The sequence below is a fragment of the Castanea sativa genome, chromosome 2 (genome assembly GCF_040712315.1).
Source record: "Castanea sativa cultivar Marrone di Chiusa Pesio chromosome 2, ASM4071231v1".
In the NCBI taxonomy this organism is placed as follows: domain Eukaryota; kingdom Viridiplantae; phylum Streptophyta; class Magnoliopsida; order Fagales; family Fagaceae; genus Castanea; species Castanea sativa.
The window spans coordinates 4,369,680-4,390,118 of NC_134014.1; the positions used below are offsets into that span (position 1 = coordinate 4,369,680).

The following is a 20,439-nucleotide window of genomic DNA, read 5'->3' on the forward strand; positions in this document are numbered from 1 at the left end:
AACTCCCAACTATTTAATTATTTATAATAAAAATAAATAAATAAATCTATCAGCTATCAAATGGGGCTTGATTTTAGGGAGAGTAGTCAGAGTACTGAGGAGTCAAATTGCATATTATGATGATGTTTCTATAATGATCACATATGGTCCTGCCTTCATACCATTTTAACACAGAAAGAGCTCATGGAGTGCCTTTTGCTTGTAACTAATCTTAACCTATAGGTGAAGTAGGAATTACATGTCATTAAAAAAAGAAAAATAAAATAAAAAAGAACCAAACCTTTGGTCCTTGGTAAAAGTAACAAATATACAAACAAAATTTTGTAAATTATGTATTTTACTCCTGAAGAAACTATACCCCCTGATTAATCACAATAAAATACCCAATGTGTGAATGTTTCTTTACAGTGTATGTCTTTAATTCAGAGATCCTTGTCCACCCATTTGCCCCCTATAATTGGGCTATTTGTATCTAACTAATCATCTAAAATCCTCATGATCCGACCTCTCTATCAACATCAAAATCTGAGACCCACTTTCAACCTTACTTAAACAGTCTTGCAACTGTCACAGTGTTGTTTTCTTTAGTCATTTTTCTGAAAGTGGAGTCATCTGTGCATAAATGTCCATTTTTTCTTCTTGGTATATAAATAAGAGGCTTTTCAATCATGCCTGCAACCACACCTAATACTTTGATGCATTATAGGAGTGAGTAGCCTCACGCTTAAGGAATAGTGCATAGAGTAACTCATTCCATGTATCAGGGACTCCAGGCAGACACCAATGACTGCAATCCTGGCGATGGATAGGTGCAGGGCCTACATGAGGACCCAGATAATATAGAGATGAATGCCCATCTTTTCTCTGTGCAGACATACGAGTTACATTCAATACTTCAAATTTTTTTACTTCTGATGTGTATAAGTGAGTTGAAAAGACAGCATTGGCGATTTTAAATTGCGCCGAAGTATTATAAGGCACTGATGAGGATCCCAGCTCTGGAAGTGTTTCCAAATGACAGTTTCCCCCAGTCCTCCAATCCCCTCCTCTGTATATAACAAAACTTAATAGTTTAGCTCCCCAAATAGGATGCATAAGAATCTACTTCACAAGAAAAGGGCAATGGATGGAGAATAATAAAAAGAGCCAATTGTTTAAGTAATAAAACAAACCTGAAATGCACAGGAGCGTATGTGCGAAAGAACACCTGGGTCTTGCTTGAATTTAGTTCAGTGTGTATCCAGTGCGACACAGTCTCTATGGACCTACGATATGCATGTTCTACTTTCATATCCATCTTTACCTCTGCACCTTCTTGGAAGTAACAACCCCTGAACAAAATAGATGGACTTTTAATCTCTTCTCTAACTAAAAAAGAAAAAAGGAATTATGATATGACGTTAGTAGGTTCTAATGATACTCAAAACTAACCCATGATTTAAGGGAATGCCTTGCATCAATAATTACATATACTATCTACCTAACATAAAAAATAAAAATAAAAATTACGTAGGATTTGGTGCAAATGTCACATAAGAAAATCTATTGTTTGAACACTCATATAAAGGCAAATCTCATTGCAATTTTAATTTAAAGATGATAGCATGTATGGTCCCCATTTCCTATTGAATTATAAGTCAAAGAGATCCAATACAAGCAACCATTAATAGGTGTTCAAGCACCCATACCATCAATGTTTTAACTAAACCTCATAATTGAAAGGGCCTACTTATCCAGCAAAACTTACTTTACCATCGGCTCAGCATCTTTATTCTTTTAACAACAGCACCTTAAGGGTCCGTTTGAATACAACTTATTTTGCTAAAAACTAAAAACAATAAAAATAATAATAATAATAAAGTTACTGTTCACATGCCTAAATTCACTGTTCATGGACAATGAACAGTGCAAGAGGCGCTCAGCTGAGAAAAAAAAAAAACCACAAAATGTGGCCGCAGACACACTACCCAAACAATACCTAATTTAAGAGATCAAACAAAAAAAAAACAGAGAAATTCTGGAAGAAGAAATGAAGAGCACAATTATAAGCATCCACCTGTTGGGCAAACAATATGAAAAGAAACCAAGAAACAGCTGAACATCCCCACCCCCCACCCCCAAAAAAAAGGCTTCTCTCAGAAATTATGCCATTAAGCATACATTTTCATCAAAAAAAATTTGTAAAATTAATATACAATCCAGAATTTTTTTTTTCACATTCTTTGACATTTCACAAAAAGCCATCAACTATCCAAATTTCTGAACTTACAGGCAGAGGTCATTGTTATGACATGTATTCAATCAAGCAGGAGCAGTTCTAAATATCTATAATCCTATTAGGAGGCTATTTGATTGCACAGTTTGTCAATAGTTGCCTTGAGATAGTATACTATCAACTTTTGATTAGGTATGGATTTCATTTCAACCTCTTATATGGTAAGCAAATTCAAAAGAAATGGACCTAGTGAAATTGCCTCTTTGCCACTTGCATAGATCCTTCAATGAATTTATTATTATTTTCATAACCAGCCTAGTCATAGTTGTTTATTTATTTTATTTTTTGTTGATAAAAAGTTGTCTATTTAAAAAGAATAAACAAATAAAGGTAAGAACTCATGCCAAATGAAAATGACCCTAGTAAACACACACAAAATTTGGAGAATTAATTACCCTCTTATAGTCTTCTCATAATTCCACCAATGCCCAGTGTTTAAGACCAACACATCTGCATCTCTCCACTTCACAGAGTTCCAATCCATTTTATCCAACTTCAAGGTTGTCCTCACCTTTTGTGGAGCTCTTGCAGTGGGGCGGCTCTGCAATACAAGAAATGGAGACCTATAGTACTCCACTGTGCAGTTGAAGTCCTTAAACTTGAAAACTAAGAATCCCTTGTGCTTTGTAATTGGACTGCCATTCACTTCATAGATTGACTCATTGTTAGGAACTGCTGACGAGAGCATGCAGAGGAGGGACTCCCATTGATTTCTTCCAATTGAGTCACCAATAAACACTAGCCGTTTGTTTCGCATTTTTTCCAACATCAATTTTGCATCAAATCTGTTTTTTGATTAGACAAGAAACAAAACACTCAAACTAGCTTTACGTACTTCATTATATGCTTTTTTTTAATATACAAGTTGGAATGAGAACTGAGAGATAAAAGACTAGAAATAGATGGTTATATGTATTATACAGTTAGCCATGTAAAATCACAACTTATTAACTAACGGATAAAGTGGGGAAATAAGCTAAATGACAAACAGATACAGCAAAATAGAGCAATGAAAACTCAATTTCAGAAAAGACATGGAATTTGTCTTCATTGCTTAGAATTTGAATGTCATCATTCCAAAGGTTCACCGGCAAAGCCAAAATACAGAGGAAATGCTTCAAAATTTACAAAGCTACATAAAAAGACGATCAAAAATAACAAAATGACACAAAGGAGAAAAAATGGAAATAAAAAGATTATAAATCATGGAATAATATACTTAAAATTACATTGGAAGAAACTCAACCATTTTTGTCCATTGCAAGAATATCCCATTCTAAAAGAAATTTAATTTTAAGGAGAAGCTAAAAAAGTTTGTCATTTTCATGGAACAGTAGAGTACTTTAGCTCGATAATCAGGTCCATTGACCATGGGCACTACTATCAAGAGTGGTTAAAAATTAAATTCCCTTCTCACTCACTGAAATCTTGAACTTTTAGTAGCAGTGGTAAGTTATCAATGACCAATTAGGCAATTATAATTTCTCAACTAGAATAGTCTAAAGGTTAAAAAGTTTGGCTGCCAGAAAAAGACAAGAAGGCAATAGAGAACGCATTTTCAAAGTATTTTATTAATTTTTTCCGTCGTTGCAGCATATCCTCTTGTAAACATCTAAAGGTGAAACTAATCAAGGTAGTCACTTCATTTCTCAGGGAAAAAAAAAACAAGGTAGTCACTTTCAAAGATTAGTAAATTATGAAAGTTTGATAATAAATTACCCTCACTGCGTGCCAAAGAAATTGAACTTATAGTAAAATGGCTACATAATTAACATATAGAAACGTTGAACTCAGTGCACAAGGCTTCTGCTTGGTGAAAGGTGATTGATGGACAAACTTATCCCAAATTTGAAAAGGCTAATTTCCGGAATCATAGCCGTGACACATGGCTTGAGTACGACACACTTGCCATCAATCACAGTCACAGTCTCACACATATCCAATTATAAAAAAAATCCCAAGTAACAATATGATATTCTTTTGTTGCTGAGAAAAATGTGAAGTGCTTCAGAGAAAGACAATTTGAAGTCTAGTACAATCTAATTGTTCTTTTTTCCAACGTTCTAAAGGCTCAATTGAAATAATCGAAATATGTTTTTTCTAGCCAACAAGAATGATTTAATTCTTGAAAATAAAAAAATAACAATCCAACACGAATTATTTAATTCTAACAATTCAATTTCTTTGCTTTTTTAGGCCAAATTTTTGTTTTTCCATTTTGACTCATTTTCTCAGCAACCAAACAGTACTAAAAGCAACAAATAAGTAACATTCTAATAAGAACCTGGGCAAGTTGCAGTCTTTGGGTTGCCATCTCCACTTGGTGTAAAACAAATCAGGCCTCCCATTCTCAGAGCACCGAAATCCATCATCCAAAAATCTGCAATCTTTGGACTGATACAAAGGATAGTTCTCATCCCACACCCAATCCCCTTCAAAGATATCACACCTTTCACCCTTTTCTCCAAGAAACTCAACCCTTTGGTTCTCACTGGACCCTTTAATCTGAATCGTTGGGAACCTGTCTTGTTCAGGAAACAGAAACCCTTTAGCCACAGCTCTATAATCCAAGTAAAAGAAGCCGCAAATCACACAAACAGTAACAACAAAGAATCCCAAAACTCCCACAGACGGCTCAAAAAGCCTCAACCGCTTAAATCTCTTGAAAACTACAAAAAATGCCATGGTTTCAATGTCTATCTCAGATGGATTCTTTGACATTTGAACAGAAGATCAAATTTTGGAATCTGGGTGTTATTTTTCTAGTGGGAAAGATCAAATTCTGGGGTATAAAAACAAAAGGCAAAGTTTGTGGGGCTAATGGAACAAAGGCACAAGTGTAGTGTTCAAGCAACATAGAAGAAGTCATGGAAAGCGGTCAGTATAGAGCAGAACTATTTCTTTAACTCCTTTGCTTGGTAGGTCAGTTTCGTTAAGCCATGAATGACAGTTCAAAAAGAAAGAAAGAGAGAAATGGGTGTCAAGGAAGCAAAGAAGCATTCATGGCGGAATTATGTTTAGGACCCTTTTTTGTTTTTCTTCTTTTTTCGGTTACTTTAGAAGGGAGAGAGCGGTTTCGGTGAATAAAATAATGATTAGAAAATTTAAAGTGCATGTAGGTATGCTACTGGTAAGAAGAATTTGGTTTCCAAATCGGATCCTACACACGAGTATTGAATTTATTCATCAAAAATAAAAGAAACTAAAAAGAGATTTAAGAATGAAAATATTGTACAGAGAGAGATGGGGGTGAGAGAATAAATAATGCGGTTTGAGTTGAAAGTTCACTGATTCGCTCGTGGGGGAAGTACTTGGCTTAAAATGGAGAGAGAAAGTGGGTAACGGATAGTAGAACGTGAAGAAATATTATTGTGGTTTTGTAGGACTACTGTCTTTTCTGATTGGGTCGTTTTCTACACTTCAAACTTCTAGAGCGTGGAAAGAAAGGAAGTTACTATTTTCTCTAATGAGAATGCCGACAACACTACGGCTGTAAAGCGCTTTTGAAATAATTAACATGGTTCCTGAACTATTTTTAGCAAACGGAACTAGGTAAGAGCGTTTCCATTGAAAATTGCAAATGGAAAATGTGGAGAAAAAGTACAATAAAAGATCCGTTTGGATACAGCTGAAAATTAAAAATTAAAAATTGAAAACTAAAAATACTGTAGCAAAATAATTTTTAAATATGTGAATAATATTGCGAGTCCCATTTTTAATTAAAAAAAAGCTGAAAAGTACATGAACAGTGCACCACTGTGCGGTTACTGTTCATGCACAGTGATGAACAGTGCATCATGTCTGCTATTGAATTCTGTGCGTCAGGGAAAAAAAAAATCAAAAATGTGAAACGTAGACGCAGCCTCCCTATCCAAACCCACCCTAAAGCACAAAAAAGTATTGGTAATTAGACTTGTAAAATGCCAGAATTACAAACTTTTTTACAATTGTGCTACAGTGTCATCCTAAATGTAAGATGGCACTGAAACACAATTGTAAAAATTATAATATATTTTAATTGATAAAATGGAAGAGAGATAAGAGAAAGAGAGTTGTATTGGAATATATTATATTATTTCAGTGGATAATATATATTATTTTAATGAGTAGAATAAGAAAATAATAATTGGGATGTTAGGTGTGTTGTAAAATGGTATGGTATAATTGATAAAGTAGCTTTTTGAAATAGTAAAATAGGATAGGATACAATGTTCCACTGCGAATGCTCTAAGAGTCTAACAAAGGAGGTATACTATGTATCCAATTCATGTAGCTTCCCTTTCATATGGGGTGGAGTCTATATCATTCTTTTGATGCATGTATCATTCCTCTCTCACATAAGGGTGAATTTTATATCATGTATTCTGTGCTTGTATCATACCTCTCATATAGGGGTAGACCTCACACGTTCAGTGTGTATGTTTCTTTCCTCTTACATAAAGGTGGACCTCACATTATACTATATATTCAATGCATGTATCCTACCTCTCACATAGGGGTGAACCCCATAGGTCTAGTGTACGTGGGGTTCACCCTTATATGATATGGAGGAAACATACACTAAACATGTGTGATAGGGAAAAAAACATACACTAGACCTATGGAGTCCACCCCTGTGTGAGAGGGAGAATACATGCACCGAATGTTGGAGTCTACTACTATGTGAGAGGAAAGAAACATGCAAGGGATACATGGTGTATTTGGGTTGAAAAAACGTGCAAATGGAGATAGCATCTCATGTGCCTAACTTATAAGACTTATTTCTTACTGACTTGTGGGCTCCACTCAACTTATTTCTCATTGACATGTGAAAGTTTTGTATGCGCTTAGCGTATGAGGTGCATACGCCGAGTGTATACAAAACTTTCACGTGCAATTAGGGGTGGAGAGGTCACAATTGGGACGAATTGAAGGTAGAAAATAAGGAGAAGAGGAGGGATCATCGTGAATCATAATAGTATTAAGAGTGAGAAATTTTTTTGAAATGATAATTAAATACAAACAAAATTAAATTATAAATAAGATATGTGTTCTTGGTGACAACCAAGTCTAGGGTTCCATTAAAGAGTGTTTCCACCGTTTTTGTAACTAGAATTGTCACTATCGCTCCCACTAAGAGAGTGCTTTTATATGGTATTATCGCTCCCACTAAGAGAGTGTTTTTATATGGTATTATTTCATTCCGAGTCTTCACTTACTTTTTTATTTCAATATGACCAAGGCTATCTATTGATTTGCTTAGCCCATACTCGTATTCTAACTCCTTTTTAGACAACACAAGTTGAATCACCCTTTTTGCATAAAGTCTTGTTGTACATATTTACATGAAAACTACAAATTATGAATAGTTATTTGATTAAAAAAATCATTGGAATATTTCATTTATTATCATAATAGGCATCTAAATCCATTCACTAGGGATTAGATACCCAAGTAGTCCTAGCCATAACAATGGATACTAGGCGTGGTGTGTATCAACCATTCAGTATTGTAGATAATGCATTAAGTTTTCTTCTTGGAGAGTACCATCACAAGAATGAAACTTAGAGGAATTGACAGGTTCCGCAAAAGCGGTAGAGCATATGGTTTAATTCGATCCAAAGCGAAGAACTTTATCAAGGTTGACATGCTACAAATCCTCTTAAAAGAAATGGGTACCTTTGGGGAATACAGACACAAATGGTGCATGAACCCAACTCAATATTCTTTAAAAAATAGAGAAATCAAAACCAAGTCAAGATGATATGGAGTTGGCTAGAAATATTTTCTGATGAAAAAAAAAAAAAAAAATTTCTTACCTAAGATTTTTGGATTTCATTTTTTTTTTTTTTTCGAAATTGACTTGTTTTAGCTTTGTTGCATATCATGTAATGGGTTGTATGGTCCTAGAATATGGGTGTTTGATCCTTTCGGACTCACCAAAAGGGTATTATATGTAAATCTAGCATGGGGTGTGAAAGGTTTTGATCCTTTTGTTCTTGTAAGAAAAGTCTATAAGCATATTGCAATAAGGACATTGGGCATATTAGCCGCCCTATTCCATGTTAGTGTCCATCCACCCTAACATCTATACAAAGGATAAGTCATGAGAAATATTGAAACCATCCTTTGTTGTTGCTAGAACTATGTAGTATATAGTTCATCAACTACCCCCATTGAATTATTTGGTCCCACTTGTTATCAATGGAACTGGAGATATTTCCAACAAGAAATATATTGAAGAGTTGGCATTGGAATAGCTGAAAAAATCAATGTTTATCAAAGGCTTGGTCTAATGTTCATGAAAAATTAGCTTTTTATGATTACATTGGTATTAACTTAAAATTATTTAATCTTTTACTATTTAATTTTAATAATATAAAGACTACACAAAACAAAGTAGCTTTTTTTTTTTAGAATACTAAGTATTAACACATACACACAGGGAGAGAGGAGAAGATGTTTCAAAGAAACTTATAATGATGCATATACAAAAAAGCCTAACTCTTGAATACTGCTAAGAATAGGAAAAACTGCACAAAACAAAGTAGGGGAAAAAAACAAAATAGGTGGGACATGGAATTTTTGTCAACTATATCCTTAGCTATTGAATTGGCCTAGGCCCTAGTGTTTGTATAGATAAGAGAAGTTGGTCCAACTGGGCAGGGTGGCCGTTTTCCATCGCACCACACCAAACCAATGAAATCAAATGTGATATTCTGATTCGTGACTACTGATAGAACTCGATATCTATCATTTCAAACAAAAAACTAGCTAAGAATCTTTTCTTCTTTTTTTTTGTTGAGATTTTCCTAGAAAGATAATGGGAAATTGACTATGTGTTAATTGCCCCCACGTTACAAGTTTTAAGAAGACCAAAAACGCGTATCAAACGCGTTATTACAAGCGAAAATCATACTACGTATTGTATACTTTAAGTGTGATGGTTATTCCACAATTATAAATTTTTGTGCGGTGAAGGAGATAAGGGTCAAGGTTCAAGGTTCAAATTTCTAAAAATGAACTCTACACACATATATATTTAAATTAGACTAAAGTGAATTTTTATCTTAGATGATAAAAAAAAATAAAAAAGAAGAAGAAGAAGATAAAAAGAAGTGAGAATCATTCATACATGAATAAGTCTTCGATTAGTTGATGAGCTTTGGTAAAAAGTTCGAGGAATTACATAGTGATAATTCTACAATATTTATATGATTTTTTTTAGGTATGATACTCTCGGTAATGATTGAGAGCACTTATTTTTCAATTGTAATAATTTCCAATGTATGGTTAGAGTTATGTGGGTATCATACATTCATACTTTTGAAATATTAAAAGTGCCATGAGAGAAAGATTAATGGACCACAGATTTAAGTGGACACAGCACATACCCAAGTTGAAAAATTGAGAGGAAAAGGATAGAATTAAGTTGAGATGACGACTAATCAATAGTTAGCATAAAATTTTGGGGATGGTAATTCTAAATTTCTTTCCGTATAAAACACGTAAGTGAAAATATTTTATACATGTAGATTAATTACCACGTATTGAAAATGATCTTTAAACAGAGGAACAAATCCTAATAGGCTCCAAGGAAAATTAATTAACAGGTCAGAATTTTTAGTGGTTACATGCAACACTAGTTGAGAACTTAGATTCTTCCTAATCTTTTCTTTTGTAAACTATATAAATACACATTAATCCAAGTAATTTCACAAAGAATTCGACTTGTTTTCAATGTTTCTATAATTCTATATTGACACAGGCAAGAAATGTGTTATAAAATAACCACGTGTCGGTTTATTATGAAAGAGCACTAAACGGAAGTCTTACCCTTTTACAAACTATTACAATTCTCAGATATACCATGGGTGAAATCCTGGATATCATCTTCTTTCTCTTTTTGGAGGTTTGTTAGGTTACTTGATCCCTTGACTTTAATCCTTAAAAGTCTTGCCATTACTTTCTTCACAAAACTCCCGTGACATTAACATTTAGGCGTGCGTGTTGGGTACTTGGGTCAATCACGTAGGACATAACTGAAATCTTAGCCCCCAACATATTATTCCAAGCAGTAAAGGACCAAATCAATCTGGCCAAAAGGGCAATTAAACCCTATATACTAATAATTAAGGAGGCAGAAGGATATGCAACCTGAATCCCTACTAGGAAGGGGCTTAAACTTAGACTAGAGCACGGAATTAATTTTCATGTGGGGATAGTTTTCTTTTTGATAGACATGTGGGGATGGTTTTGATAAACTAAAATTTTAACATGGGATCAATATTCGAATATTTAGGAAAGTGAATCACATGACATTTGTCTGGGGGCAGAATTGAGGCATAGGTAGCAGAAGTACGTCCCCGCCATGACTAAATTTATGGTTTTGCAGTTTTGGGGATGTACAATTAGCATCTCATAAATCCCTAAAAAGTTGGAATAAAGTAAAAAAGAAGAAGAGAAAAAACTATTTAGGGACAATAAATTTTTTTTTTTAAAAGCTTACTTGCATAGGGTTTAGTTTCGATCAAATTCTTACATTTAAATTATTAGAAATATTGAGAAATATGAAATTGATTCTCAAAACGTTTGCAGTAGTTAATGTTATTGGGGTTCTAAATTCTAATTATGTTAGAGGTTAAGTTATGACTAAACTCACTTGAGGAAACGTCTATAGTTCCGCCATCTTCTATCTAAGCTCATCAAGCATTGGTTTTTTAGCAAGCAGGTGTTGTTATGATCATGTCTAAGTATTGGTACAATAGACTTTGTGAATATTCACAACAAAAATTGTTTGAAAGAACTCATTAAAAAAAAAATTAAAAAATTGTTCAATAGTATTTCCTGATTTCCATTACTACAAGCCAGAATCTTGTTTTGGGCTTATTATTTTCCTTTATGACCTTTATTGTAGCTTACAAGCTACAAGGGAACTTCTATGGGCCATACTTACACTGCATGTGTCGTTTATTATTCAAGCTGATAAGTTCACGTCTTCAATAGCGACTATTTAGCGAGATCCAGGAAGACACCATAGTCAGTTTTTGTTCTTTGTATTATACAACAAAAATGGCCAATTATCCGTCAAAGATCATTGCAAACTGCCAATTTGGCAATTACCACTTTTTTTTTTTTGGACTTGTTAGTGTCACTAGAAAACATGAATATGTGTCTCATCCGTGATGCTAGGACTATTTAGACTCTACCACAAATATCTTCAAAATGATATAACATAATCGATAACACATACAACTGGTATGAGAGAATCATTCATCACAGCTTAGAATCATGTAGAAACGAGTAACAAGAGACCATTAATCAGCATCTGTGCTCTAAGCATCAGATATTATATATGACGTATTATTGATGCTCTACACGTCATATGTTTGTCCTGAATCATAACTAAAATAACAGTTGAGTGAAACAATATGCTTGTAAACTAACAATAAACCAAAAAATAGCAAAATCAGGAACTTCTGTGGACAGTATCAGTAATGGCAGAAAATGCTAATAGTGCAACAGGAAGTTTTCTTTACTTATATGAAGCAGTTCTTGAAAGGTTATTTTACATATAGAAAGCAAATTATATGAAAATGATATTGACAATCTTGATGACCATGGAAATGGCTATAGCCAGAGCTGTTATGGTTCTCTGTCAAACATTTTCACATGAGATATTGTTGAAAGAACCAAAAATAGATCATTCAAAAATATTTCCCATATTCCATAACTTTAAGACAGAATCATTTTTTTTACTCATAAGTTTCCATCAAGACTTTCAAAGTATATTGTAAGGAACTTCTATGTGCCACACAATTGCACTACTTGTGTCATTTAGTATGCAAATTGACAAGGTTACATGCATGTTGTCGACAACGACCAATTCGTGATTTAAGCACCACTCAATTTTGTTCTTTGTATTAATTGCCAAAGATAACAAATCAACCATAAGTAACCACTGCAAACGCCAATTGACAAGTACCTCTTTCAATTCTCAAATAGATACCTCCTGGAAACTTGAATAAGTATCTCATCCACAAAGCTAGGTGCATTTAGACCTTACCAATAATATCTTCAAATTATATGCCAAACTCAAAAATACATGCAACTGGTATGTGCAAGTTCATCATCACAACTGAGAATCATGTAGAAGAAATAAAAATAATTCTATAATCAACATTTGTGCTAGATGTTGGTCCTCAATCAAAAATGAACAAACATGGCACACAGATAGCAGTTTAGCGAATTAATAAACCTATTTAGTTAAACATAATGACAATACACCCAATAATAAGTAAAATGAGGAGATTCTGTGGACAATATCAAAAGTACTTCCCTTATTAAATAACTTTAAGACAATTATTTTTTTACTCATAAATTTCCATCAAGACTTTCGAAGTAGATTGTAAGGAATTTCTATGTGCCACACAATTGCACTACCTATGTCATTTAGTATGCAAGTTGACAAGGTTACATGCATGTTGTAAACAACGACCAATTCATGATTTAAGCACCGGCCAATTTTGTTCTTTGTATTAATTGCCAAAGATAACAAATCAACCATAAGTAGCCACTGCAAACGCCAATTGACAAGTACCTCTTTGAATTCTCAAATAGATACCTCCAGGAAACATGAATAAGTATCTCATCCACAAAGCTAGGTGCGTTTAAACCTTACCAATAATATCTTCAAATTATATGCCAAACTCAACAATATATGCAACTAGTATGTGCAAGTTCATCATCACGACTGAGAATCATGTAGAAGAAACAAAAATAATTCTATAATCAGCATTTGTTCTCGATGTTGGTCCTCAATCAAAATTGAACAAACATGGCACACAGATAGCAGTTTAGCAAATTAATAAACTTATTTAGTTAAACATAATGACAATACACCCAATGATAAGTAAAATGAGGAGATTTCGTGGACAATATCAAAAGTACTTCCCTTATTCTATAACTTTAAGACAATTATTTTTTTACTCATAAATTTCCATCAAGACTTTCGAAGTAGATTGTAAGGAATTTCTATGTGCCACACAATTGCACTACCTGTGTCATTTAGTATGCAAGTTGACAAGGTTACATGCATGTTGTCGACAACGACCAATTCGTGATTAAAGCACCGGTCAATTTTGTTCTTTGTATTAATTGCCAAAGATAACAAATCAACCCTAAGTAACCACTGCAAACGCCAATTGGCAAGTACCTCTTTGAATTTTCAAATAGATACCTCCAGGAAACCTGAATAAGTATCTCATCCACAAAGCTAGGTGCATTTAGACCTTACCAATAATATCTTCAAATTATATGCCAAACTCAACAATATATGCAATTGGTATGTGCAAGTTCATCATCACAATTGAGAATCATGTAGAAGAAACAAAAATAATTCTATAATCAGCATTTGTGCTTGATGTTGGTCCTCAATCAAAATTGAACAAACATGGCACACGGATAGCAATTTAGCTAATTAATAAACTTATTTAGTTAAACATAATGACAATACACCCAATAATAAGTAAAATGAGGAGATTCTGTGGACAATATCAAAAGTACTTCCCTTATTCTATAACTTTAAAACAATTATTTTTTTACTCATAAATTTCCATCAAGACTTTCAAAGTAGATTGTAAGGAATTTCTATGTACCACGCAATTGCACTACCTGTGTCATTTAGTATGCAAGTTGACAAGATTACATGCATGTTGTCGACAACGACCAATTCGTGATTTAAGCACCGGTCAATTTTGCTCTTGGCATTAATTGCCAAAGATAACAAATCAACCATAAGTAACCACTGCAAACGCCAATCGACAAGTACCTCTTTGAATTCTCAAATAGATACCTCCAGGAAACCTGAATAAGTATCTCATCCACAAAGCTAGGTGCATTTAGACCTTACCAATAATATCTTCAAATTATATGCCAAACTCAACAATACATGCAACTGGTATGTGCAAGTTCATCATCATGACTGAGAATCATGCAGAAGAAACAACAATAATTCTATAATTAGCATTTGTGCTAGATGTTGGTCCTCAATCAAAATTGAACAAACATGGCACACGGATAGCAGTTTAGCAAATTAATAAACCTATTTAGTTAAACATAATGACAATACACCCAATAATAATAAAAAACGAGGAGATTCTACGGACCAAGGTTGTCAAAATCGGGATCTTACGTAGGATCGTGGGAGGTAGGTAGGATCGTGGATCGTAGGATCGGATCGTAGATCATAAAATCCTACCTATTTTCAGATTTTAAGTAAAAAACCTATTGATAGTAACTTTGTATGTTATATAATCACTTAAAATATGAATCCATCCAAAATACAAAAAAATTGCATCATAAAATGTAATATGCATGCACTACATCGTTCTTATGTCATTCTAACGAAACAAAATATATTTAACTTTTGACATGATGTATCTAAAAAATTTAGTACATGTTTAATTAGCAACTAAGTACCAAAATATTATCTACACATGGAAAATGTTTTCCAAAATAAGTTCCAAATCCAAAAAGACACCAAGATATAGAGCATGCTCAAAAAGTCACATAGAGAATTCATCAAACAGGTTGTGTGCAATTCTAAACTACTAATTGTGTTTACTAATATTTCTCAAAGAATCAAATACTGAAGATCATGTTTCATAATTTTTCAAATTTTACTTAATTTAGTTAACAAATTAGAAAAATAAAAACCTTAAAAACTTTGTCAAAATCATATACACAACACAACAATCTAGAATCAAGCTATCAAAGTACAAATAAATGATAAACTACTAACTACTAAAACAAATTACCAAAAAGCTTAAAGGCAGCGATGGCTCACGGCAACATCATTGAGAGGGCTGAGAGGTACTGGGTTTTTGATAGAGGACTGAGGAGGCACGGGACTGAGGTGTTGGAGCTGAATGTTTCTAAATATTTTAGGTTTTGTTTTTTAAAACGTTAAACTTAAAAAAGCTTAAAGGCAGTGATGGCTCACCAATGAGAGGGCTGAGAGGTGCTGGGTTTTTGACAGAGGACTGAGGAGACGCGGGACAAAAATGCTGGAGCTTAGTGTTTCTACATATTTTAGGTTTTGTCTTTAAAAACGTTAAACTTAAGTACTATAAGGTTTTTTGAGATTTTATGTTGACATACAGGTAAATTTAGGATTTCAATTTATTATTGGGCTTCTAATAACCCGTTAGGCTTGTGGGTTTAGGTGGATTATCTTACCCAAATAAATCTCACTTAAAAAAAAAAAAAAAAATTAAGCCAAATGGTAGGATCGGTGGATCCCATACGATCCTACGATCCTATACAATCCTACACGATCGTACATACAATCCTACCATTTTTGCAATCCTGTTACGACTTTAAACTTTTTGGTAAGTTTGGATCGTAAAATCGTGCGATTTTACGATCCGGATTGCGATTTTGACAACCATGCTGCGGACAATATCAAAAATACTTCCCTTATTCTATAACTTTAAGACAATTATTTTTTTACTCATAAATTTCCATCAAGACTTTCGAAATAGATTGTAAGGAATTTCTATGTGCCACACAATTGCACTACCTCTGTCATTTAGTATGCAAGTTGACAAGGTTACATGCATGTTGTCAACAACGAACAATTCGTGATTTAAGCACCGGTCAATTTTGTTCTTTGTATTAATTGCCAAAGATAACAAATCAACCATAAGTGACCAATTCGTGATTTAAGCACCGGTCAATTTTGTTCTTTGGCAATTACCACTGCAAACGTCAATTGGCAAGTACCTCTTTGACTTCTCAAATAGATACCTCCAGGAAACCTGAATAAGTCTCTTACCCCCAAAGCTAGATGCATTTAGACCTTACCAATAATATCTTCAAATTATATGTCAAACTCAACAATACATGCAACTGGTATGTGCAAGTTCATCATCATGACTGAGAATCATGTAGAAGAAACAACAATAATTCTATAATCAACATTTGTGCTAGATGTTGGTCCTCAATCAAAATTGAACAAACATGGCACACGGATGGCAGTTTAGCAAATTAATAAACCTATTTAGTTAAACACAATGACAATACACCCAATAATAATAAAAAGCGAGGAGATTCTGTGTACAGTATCAACAATGGCAGAAAGCACAAATAATGCAACTTGAAATTGTCTTCACTTATATGAAGCATTTCTAGAAAGGCTATATTACATACAAAAAGAACATTTTATGACATTGACAGTCGTTAATGGACAGGTAAAACAATAAGCAACAATTTCTGTCCCCACCCCAAAGAGAAAAACCATAACATTCAAAGTAATCTCATCTTCACTCCTCCCCCTACCTCTCCCCAACCCAAACACAGAAGAAGAAAACTGAGACCCAACCATCCAAAAATTAAACAACTATAAAACATCACACTGAAATTCCAACTTGTCCCATCAACCATAACACAAGCTCATCAAGGATCCTGGGGTGAGTACATCATCTGTAGCAAAAAATCCTTGCGTTCATCAGTTGGGCAACCAAAGAATGCCCTAACTCTTGCAGCATCTTGAGTCAGGAAAGTGTAGGCCTTGTACCGTAAGTTCTTGTCACAACCCATGTTCACCAACTCTGCAAAAACTTCTTCCTCCGAGTAAACAAGAGATTGACCTCTCTTTATAATATCATTTCCCTCCCTGATTGCTTCTGCAACATCTTTAATTGCGTCCCTTATACCTTCAAACCCTCTCATACACGCATCATCCCCTGGAGCGTTTCGTTTTTTATTGTTCAAAGATGTTGCAGACTGATCAACAAGGTGCCTATCATAATATACATGACGTATGTACATTGCGTATGTCACATAACAAAGAACTTGAGCCACAGCCATTCGTCTCCTCCAATCCCAATTCGAGACCCAATTTTCATCTTCATCATCTTTCAAATTATCTTGCCAACCCATCTAACACACAGATTTTATTACAATTACATCACCATACTAAACATAACATTTATCTTAGGTTGTTAGTCATTCCCATCCCCCCCCCCCCACCAAATAACCTCTAATTACACAAATAGCATCCTAAGTGACAAACATTGCAAACCGATAGAAACTTTGTGGTTGTCATCATTCATTGAGCTCAAACATTAAACTTTATCGAGAAAGTACAAATCAATGAAATGGATTTTGAAGAAACTGATACAATTATGTTTACTATGATGCAAACAGAGTGAAAAAATGTCAGGTGTTCATGTGAGCATTGCATGTTTAGCAACAAAAGATATGAAAAAGATCATAATTAAGCCAAAATATAGCACAAAATTAAGTAAAAAACCCATGAGTAATACAGAAGTCAGAGTTTGAACAAGAACAACTATCCAAACCAATGTCATCAATATTAAAGAGAAGGGGAAAAGGAAACAAAAAGTTAAAAATATACGATTTGTCCTTATTATTTAGGTCAGATTCTAGTTTAGTCCCTAAAATTTGAATGTTTCCTCTCTTTTTTTTTCTTTCTTTAATAACATAGGGAACCTTTCTAAAGAAGATCCCTTTGGATTCACCTCTAGCCAGTAAAACCTACAGGCAAATGTACCTACTACCAAAACCAGTTGCCAGATAATCCAAAGGCATTCACCTCTGATGGGCTCAGTAGTTTATGCTCATGCCCTAAAAAGCTCTCATTTAGCCCTCAAAAAATGGTAAATGTATCGAGTTAGTCCTTCTGTAACCTTGCTGTTATAGTGATATAGCAGAGCACAACATGGCTTTGTCAAATTTTACTATATAAGCAATAATTATATTAGCAAGGCTATGGAAGGACCGACTTGGTATGTCTACTTCACTGGGAAATTAAGTGGGTTCACACTGCTAAAGTACAAAGCACTATAAAGTTCATGCATTGCAATCAACGTGGCTTTTCAAATCATTTCACAATAAGGTGGCCAAGTTTTCATATTTTTAAAAACCTCCATTACCATTAGGTAATCAAATGAGAGTGGCTTAAACAAAGTCCTATCTTTTTTCTTTTTTTTGGCGCCCAACATTTCTCTCTAAATTTTAACCTCAATTGAAAAGGACCCAATTCTGGAACTTGTGAGTTAAGCACAAAATTCAATCTTCTTGATATACATAACCAGCAAATAGATTGAATATAGTTCATGCATTGCAGTCAACATGGCTTTGAAAATCATTTCATAATGTGTCCAAGTTTCCATATTTTCAAACCCTCAATCAATTAATTCAAATGATAGTGGCTTAAACAAAGTCCTATCTTCTTCTTTTTTGGGCACCCTACATTCCTATCTAAATTTTAACCTCTTTTCAAAAGGACCCAATTCTGGAACTTGTGTGTTAAGCACAAAATTCAATCTTCTTGATATGTATAACCAACAAATAGATTGAAAGTAGTATATGCATTGCAGTCAACATCGCATTGAAAATTATTTCATAATGTGTCCAAGTTTCCATACTTTTAAAATCTCAATCAATTAATTCAAATGATAGTGGCTTAAAAACAGTCCTATCTTCTTTTTTTGGGCACCCTACATTTCAATCTAAATTTTAACCTCAGACCCAAATCTGGAATTTGTGTTAAGCACGAAATTCAATCTTCTTGATATATATAACAAACAAATAGATAGAATACCAAAACCCACTAAGAAATAAGAGAGTAATAATGGGTCAATGAACCATACCTTTTTTTTTTCCTCCACTTGTATCTTAATCCAAATAGACTGTAGCTCAGAACAACGCAGATACAAGAAAAGAACCCCAAAATTTATTTTTGAAAAAAAGTAAAAGAAAGAAATGTAAAAGAGAGCTAAGATTGCGGTTTAGTTTTGTTGGGAGGGGTCAGAGTCAGATTTTTGGAGGGTTTCTTGAGCTTGTTCAAGAAAGGGTTTGAACCCAAGTTGGAAGTTTAGGTATCCAAAGGCTAAGGCTCCTATCACCACTATCCCTGACCTAATCGTGTTCAACTTTGTCGTTTGCTTCATCTTCTCTGTCTCACTGTATCTCTCTCTCTCTCTCTCTCTCTCTCTCTCTAGCTCTGCCTCATTCTCTTTCTCGCGACTTGGTGGAAGTGAACTACACAGAGAGGATTTTACTGGATTACCAAGGGAAATCGAAGAAAGAATAACAACTTAGATAAACGACTTGTAGTTTTCAATTTTAATGAAAAGACCAACCAAAAAAAGAAAAAGCATCCAGGGCAGAATGAAGAGAATTTTAAATAATGCAGTTAACACTTTACATTTACAATGCTTATGTGATTTTCTTTTCTTTCTTTTTTTTGGAGAGAATTTCAGTCTATGGTGTTCGTTCTTAATAATAGCTCTTTTGTTATCAGACTAAGATACCAATTAGTTTTTAGTATAGGCAAATATTGAATCATAAATCTTTTATTCAACTATCAAAGATTTTACCAGTTGAGCTAATTGGAACCCACACAACACTAAGGTGATTGGTTAAAGTTGAATTTTTAATCATAGATTCGCAGCTCTATATAGTGCGTATATATATATAACATGCGCAATTATTCAAAAAAAAAAAGTATATCATTGTTAGGGTACTTTTTTTTTACACCTAATTTTATTTGAATACCACCTATTTATTTTTCAAATACCACTAATACATTATTGAGTTTTTCCCAAATATTTTTTGCTCTATTATTATGTTACTCACAAATGTTTCATATTTCATTATCTAAATTGGGTCATGATATAAACTGTCACAAAAAGTTCAAAAACTCATATTTTATCCAATTTTCATATCATTATTTAGCTAAGCTCAAAACCGGCCCTATGAACCTAATACACACATCTTATTCTATTTAAAGCCCAAGAATACTTAGGCTTGACAATATTTGAAAAGCCAATGATTCAAATCCATGGCAAAACAATTTTATCAATGAAATTCAAATCTATAATCAAAACTCATGGTTTAAACTCATGGCAATTCATTAACCAAAACCCAATTCACATTAACAATATCAAAGCCCAATCCTCATTGGCAATATCAAAGCCTAGTTTTCGCTGGTAATATTTAAAACTCAATTTTCATTGGCAACATTAAAACCCAATTCTCATTGGCAATATCAAAGCCCAGTTCTCGCTGGCAATATCAAAACTTAATTTTTATTGGCAACATCAAAACCTAATTCTCATTGGCAATATCAAAAGCCCAACTTACGTTGGGACTAT

At 33.8% G+C, this 20,439-nt stretch overlaps 1 protein-coding gene and 1 long non-coding RNA gene across 2 annotated transcripts; both read right to left on the bottom strand.

Moving 5' to 3' along the window:
• Positions 1-319: 319 nt before the first annotated feature.
• Positions 320-5,622, bottom strand: LOC142625587 (protein trichome birefringence-like 10). The gene is made up of 4 exons (XM_075799231.1): positions 4,560-5,622; positions 2,671-3,060; positions 1,173-1,331; positions 320-1,048 (listed from the first exon to the last, which is right to left on the bottom strand). The coding sequence occupies exons 1-4, from the start codon at positions 4,994-4,996 to the stop codon at positions 685-687; spliced, it is 1,350 nt and encodes a 449-aa protein (XP_075655346.1). The 5' UTR covers positions 4,997-5,622; the 3' UTR covers positions 320-684.
• A 10,726-nt stretch (positions 5,623-16,348) lies between these two features.
• On the bottom strand, positions 16,349-19,335 carry LOC142623450 (uncharacterized). The gene is made up of 2 exons (XR_012842143.1): positions 18,934-19,335; positions 16,349-17,197 (listed from the first exon to the last, which is right to left on the bottom strand). It is a non-coding gene; the product is annotated as an uncharacterized LOC142623450 (long non-coding RNA).
• Between the last annotated feature and the right edge of the window lie 1,104 nt (positions 19,336-20,439).

Bases quoted from the DNA above. Each gene is read 5' to 3' on its own strand.
- LOC142625587 (XM_075799231.1), bottom strand. From the start codon at position 4,996: ATGTCAAAGAATCCATCTGAGATAGACATTGAAACCATGGCATTTTTT. The intron at 1,332-2,670 runs GTAATTAATTCT...TATTTTGTTCAG, and splicing joins TATGAGAAGACTATAAGAGG to GGGTTGTTACTTCCAAGAAG. The intron at 1,049-1,172 runs GTTTGTTTTATT...TGTTATATACAG, and splicing joins TACGCTCCTGTGCATTTCAG to AGGAGGGGATTGGAGGACTG.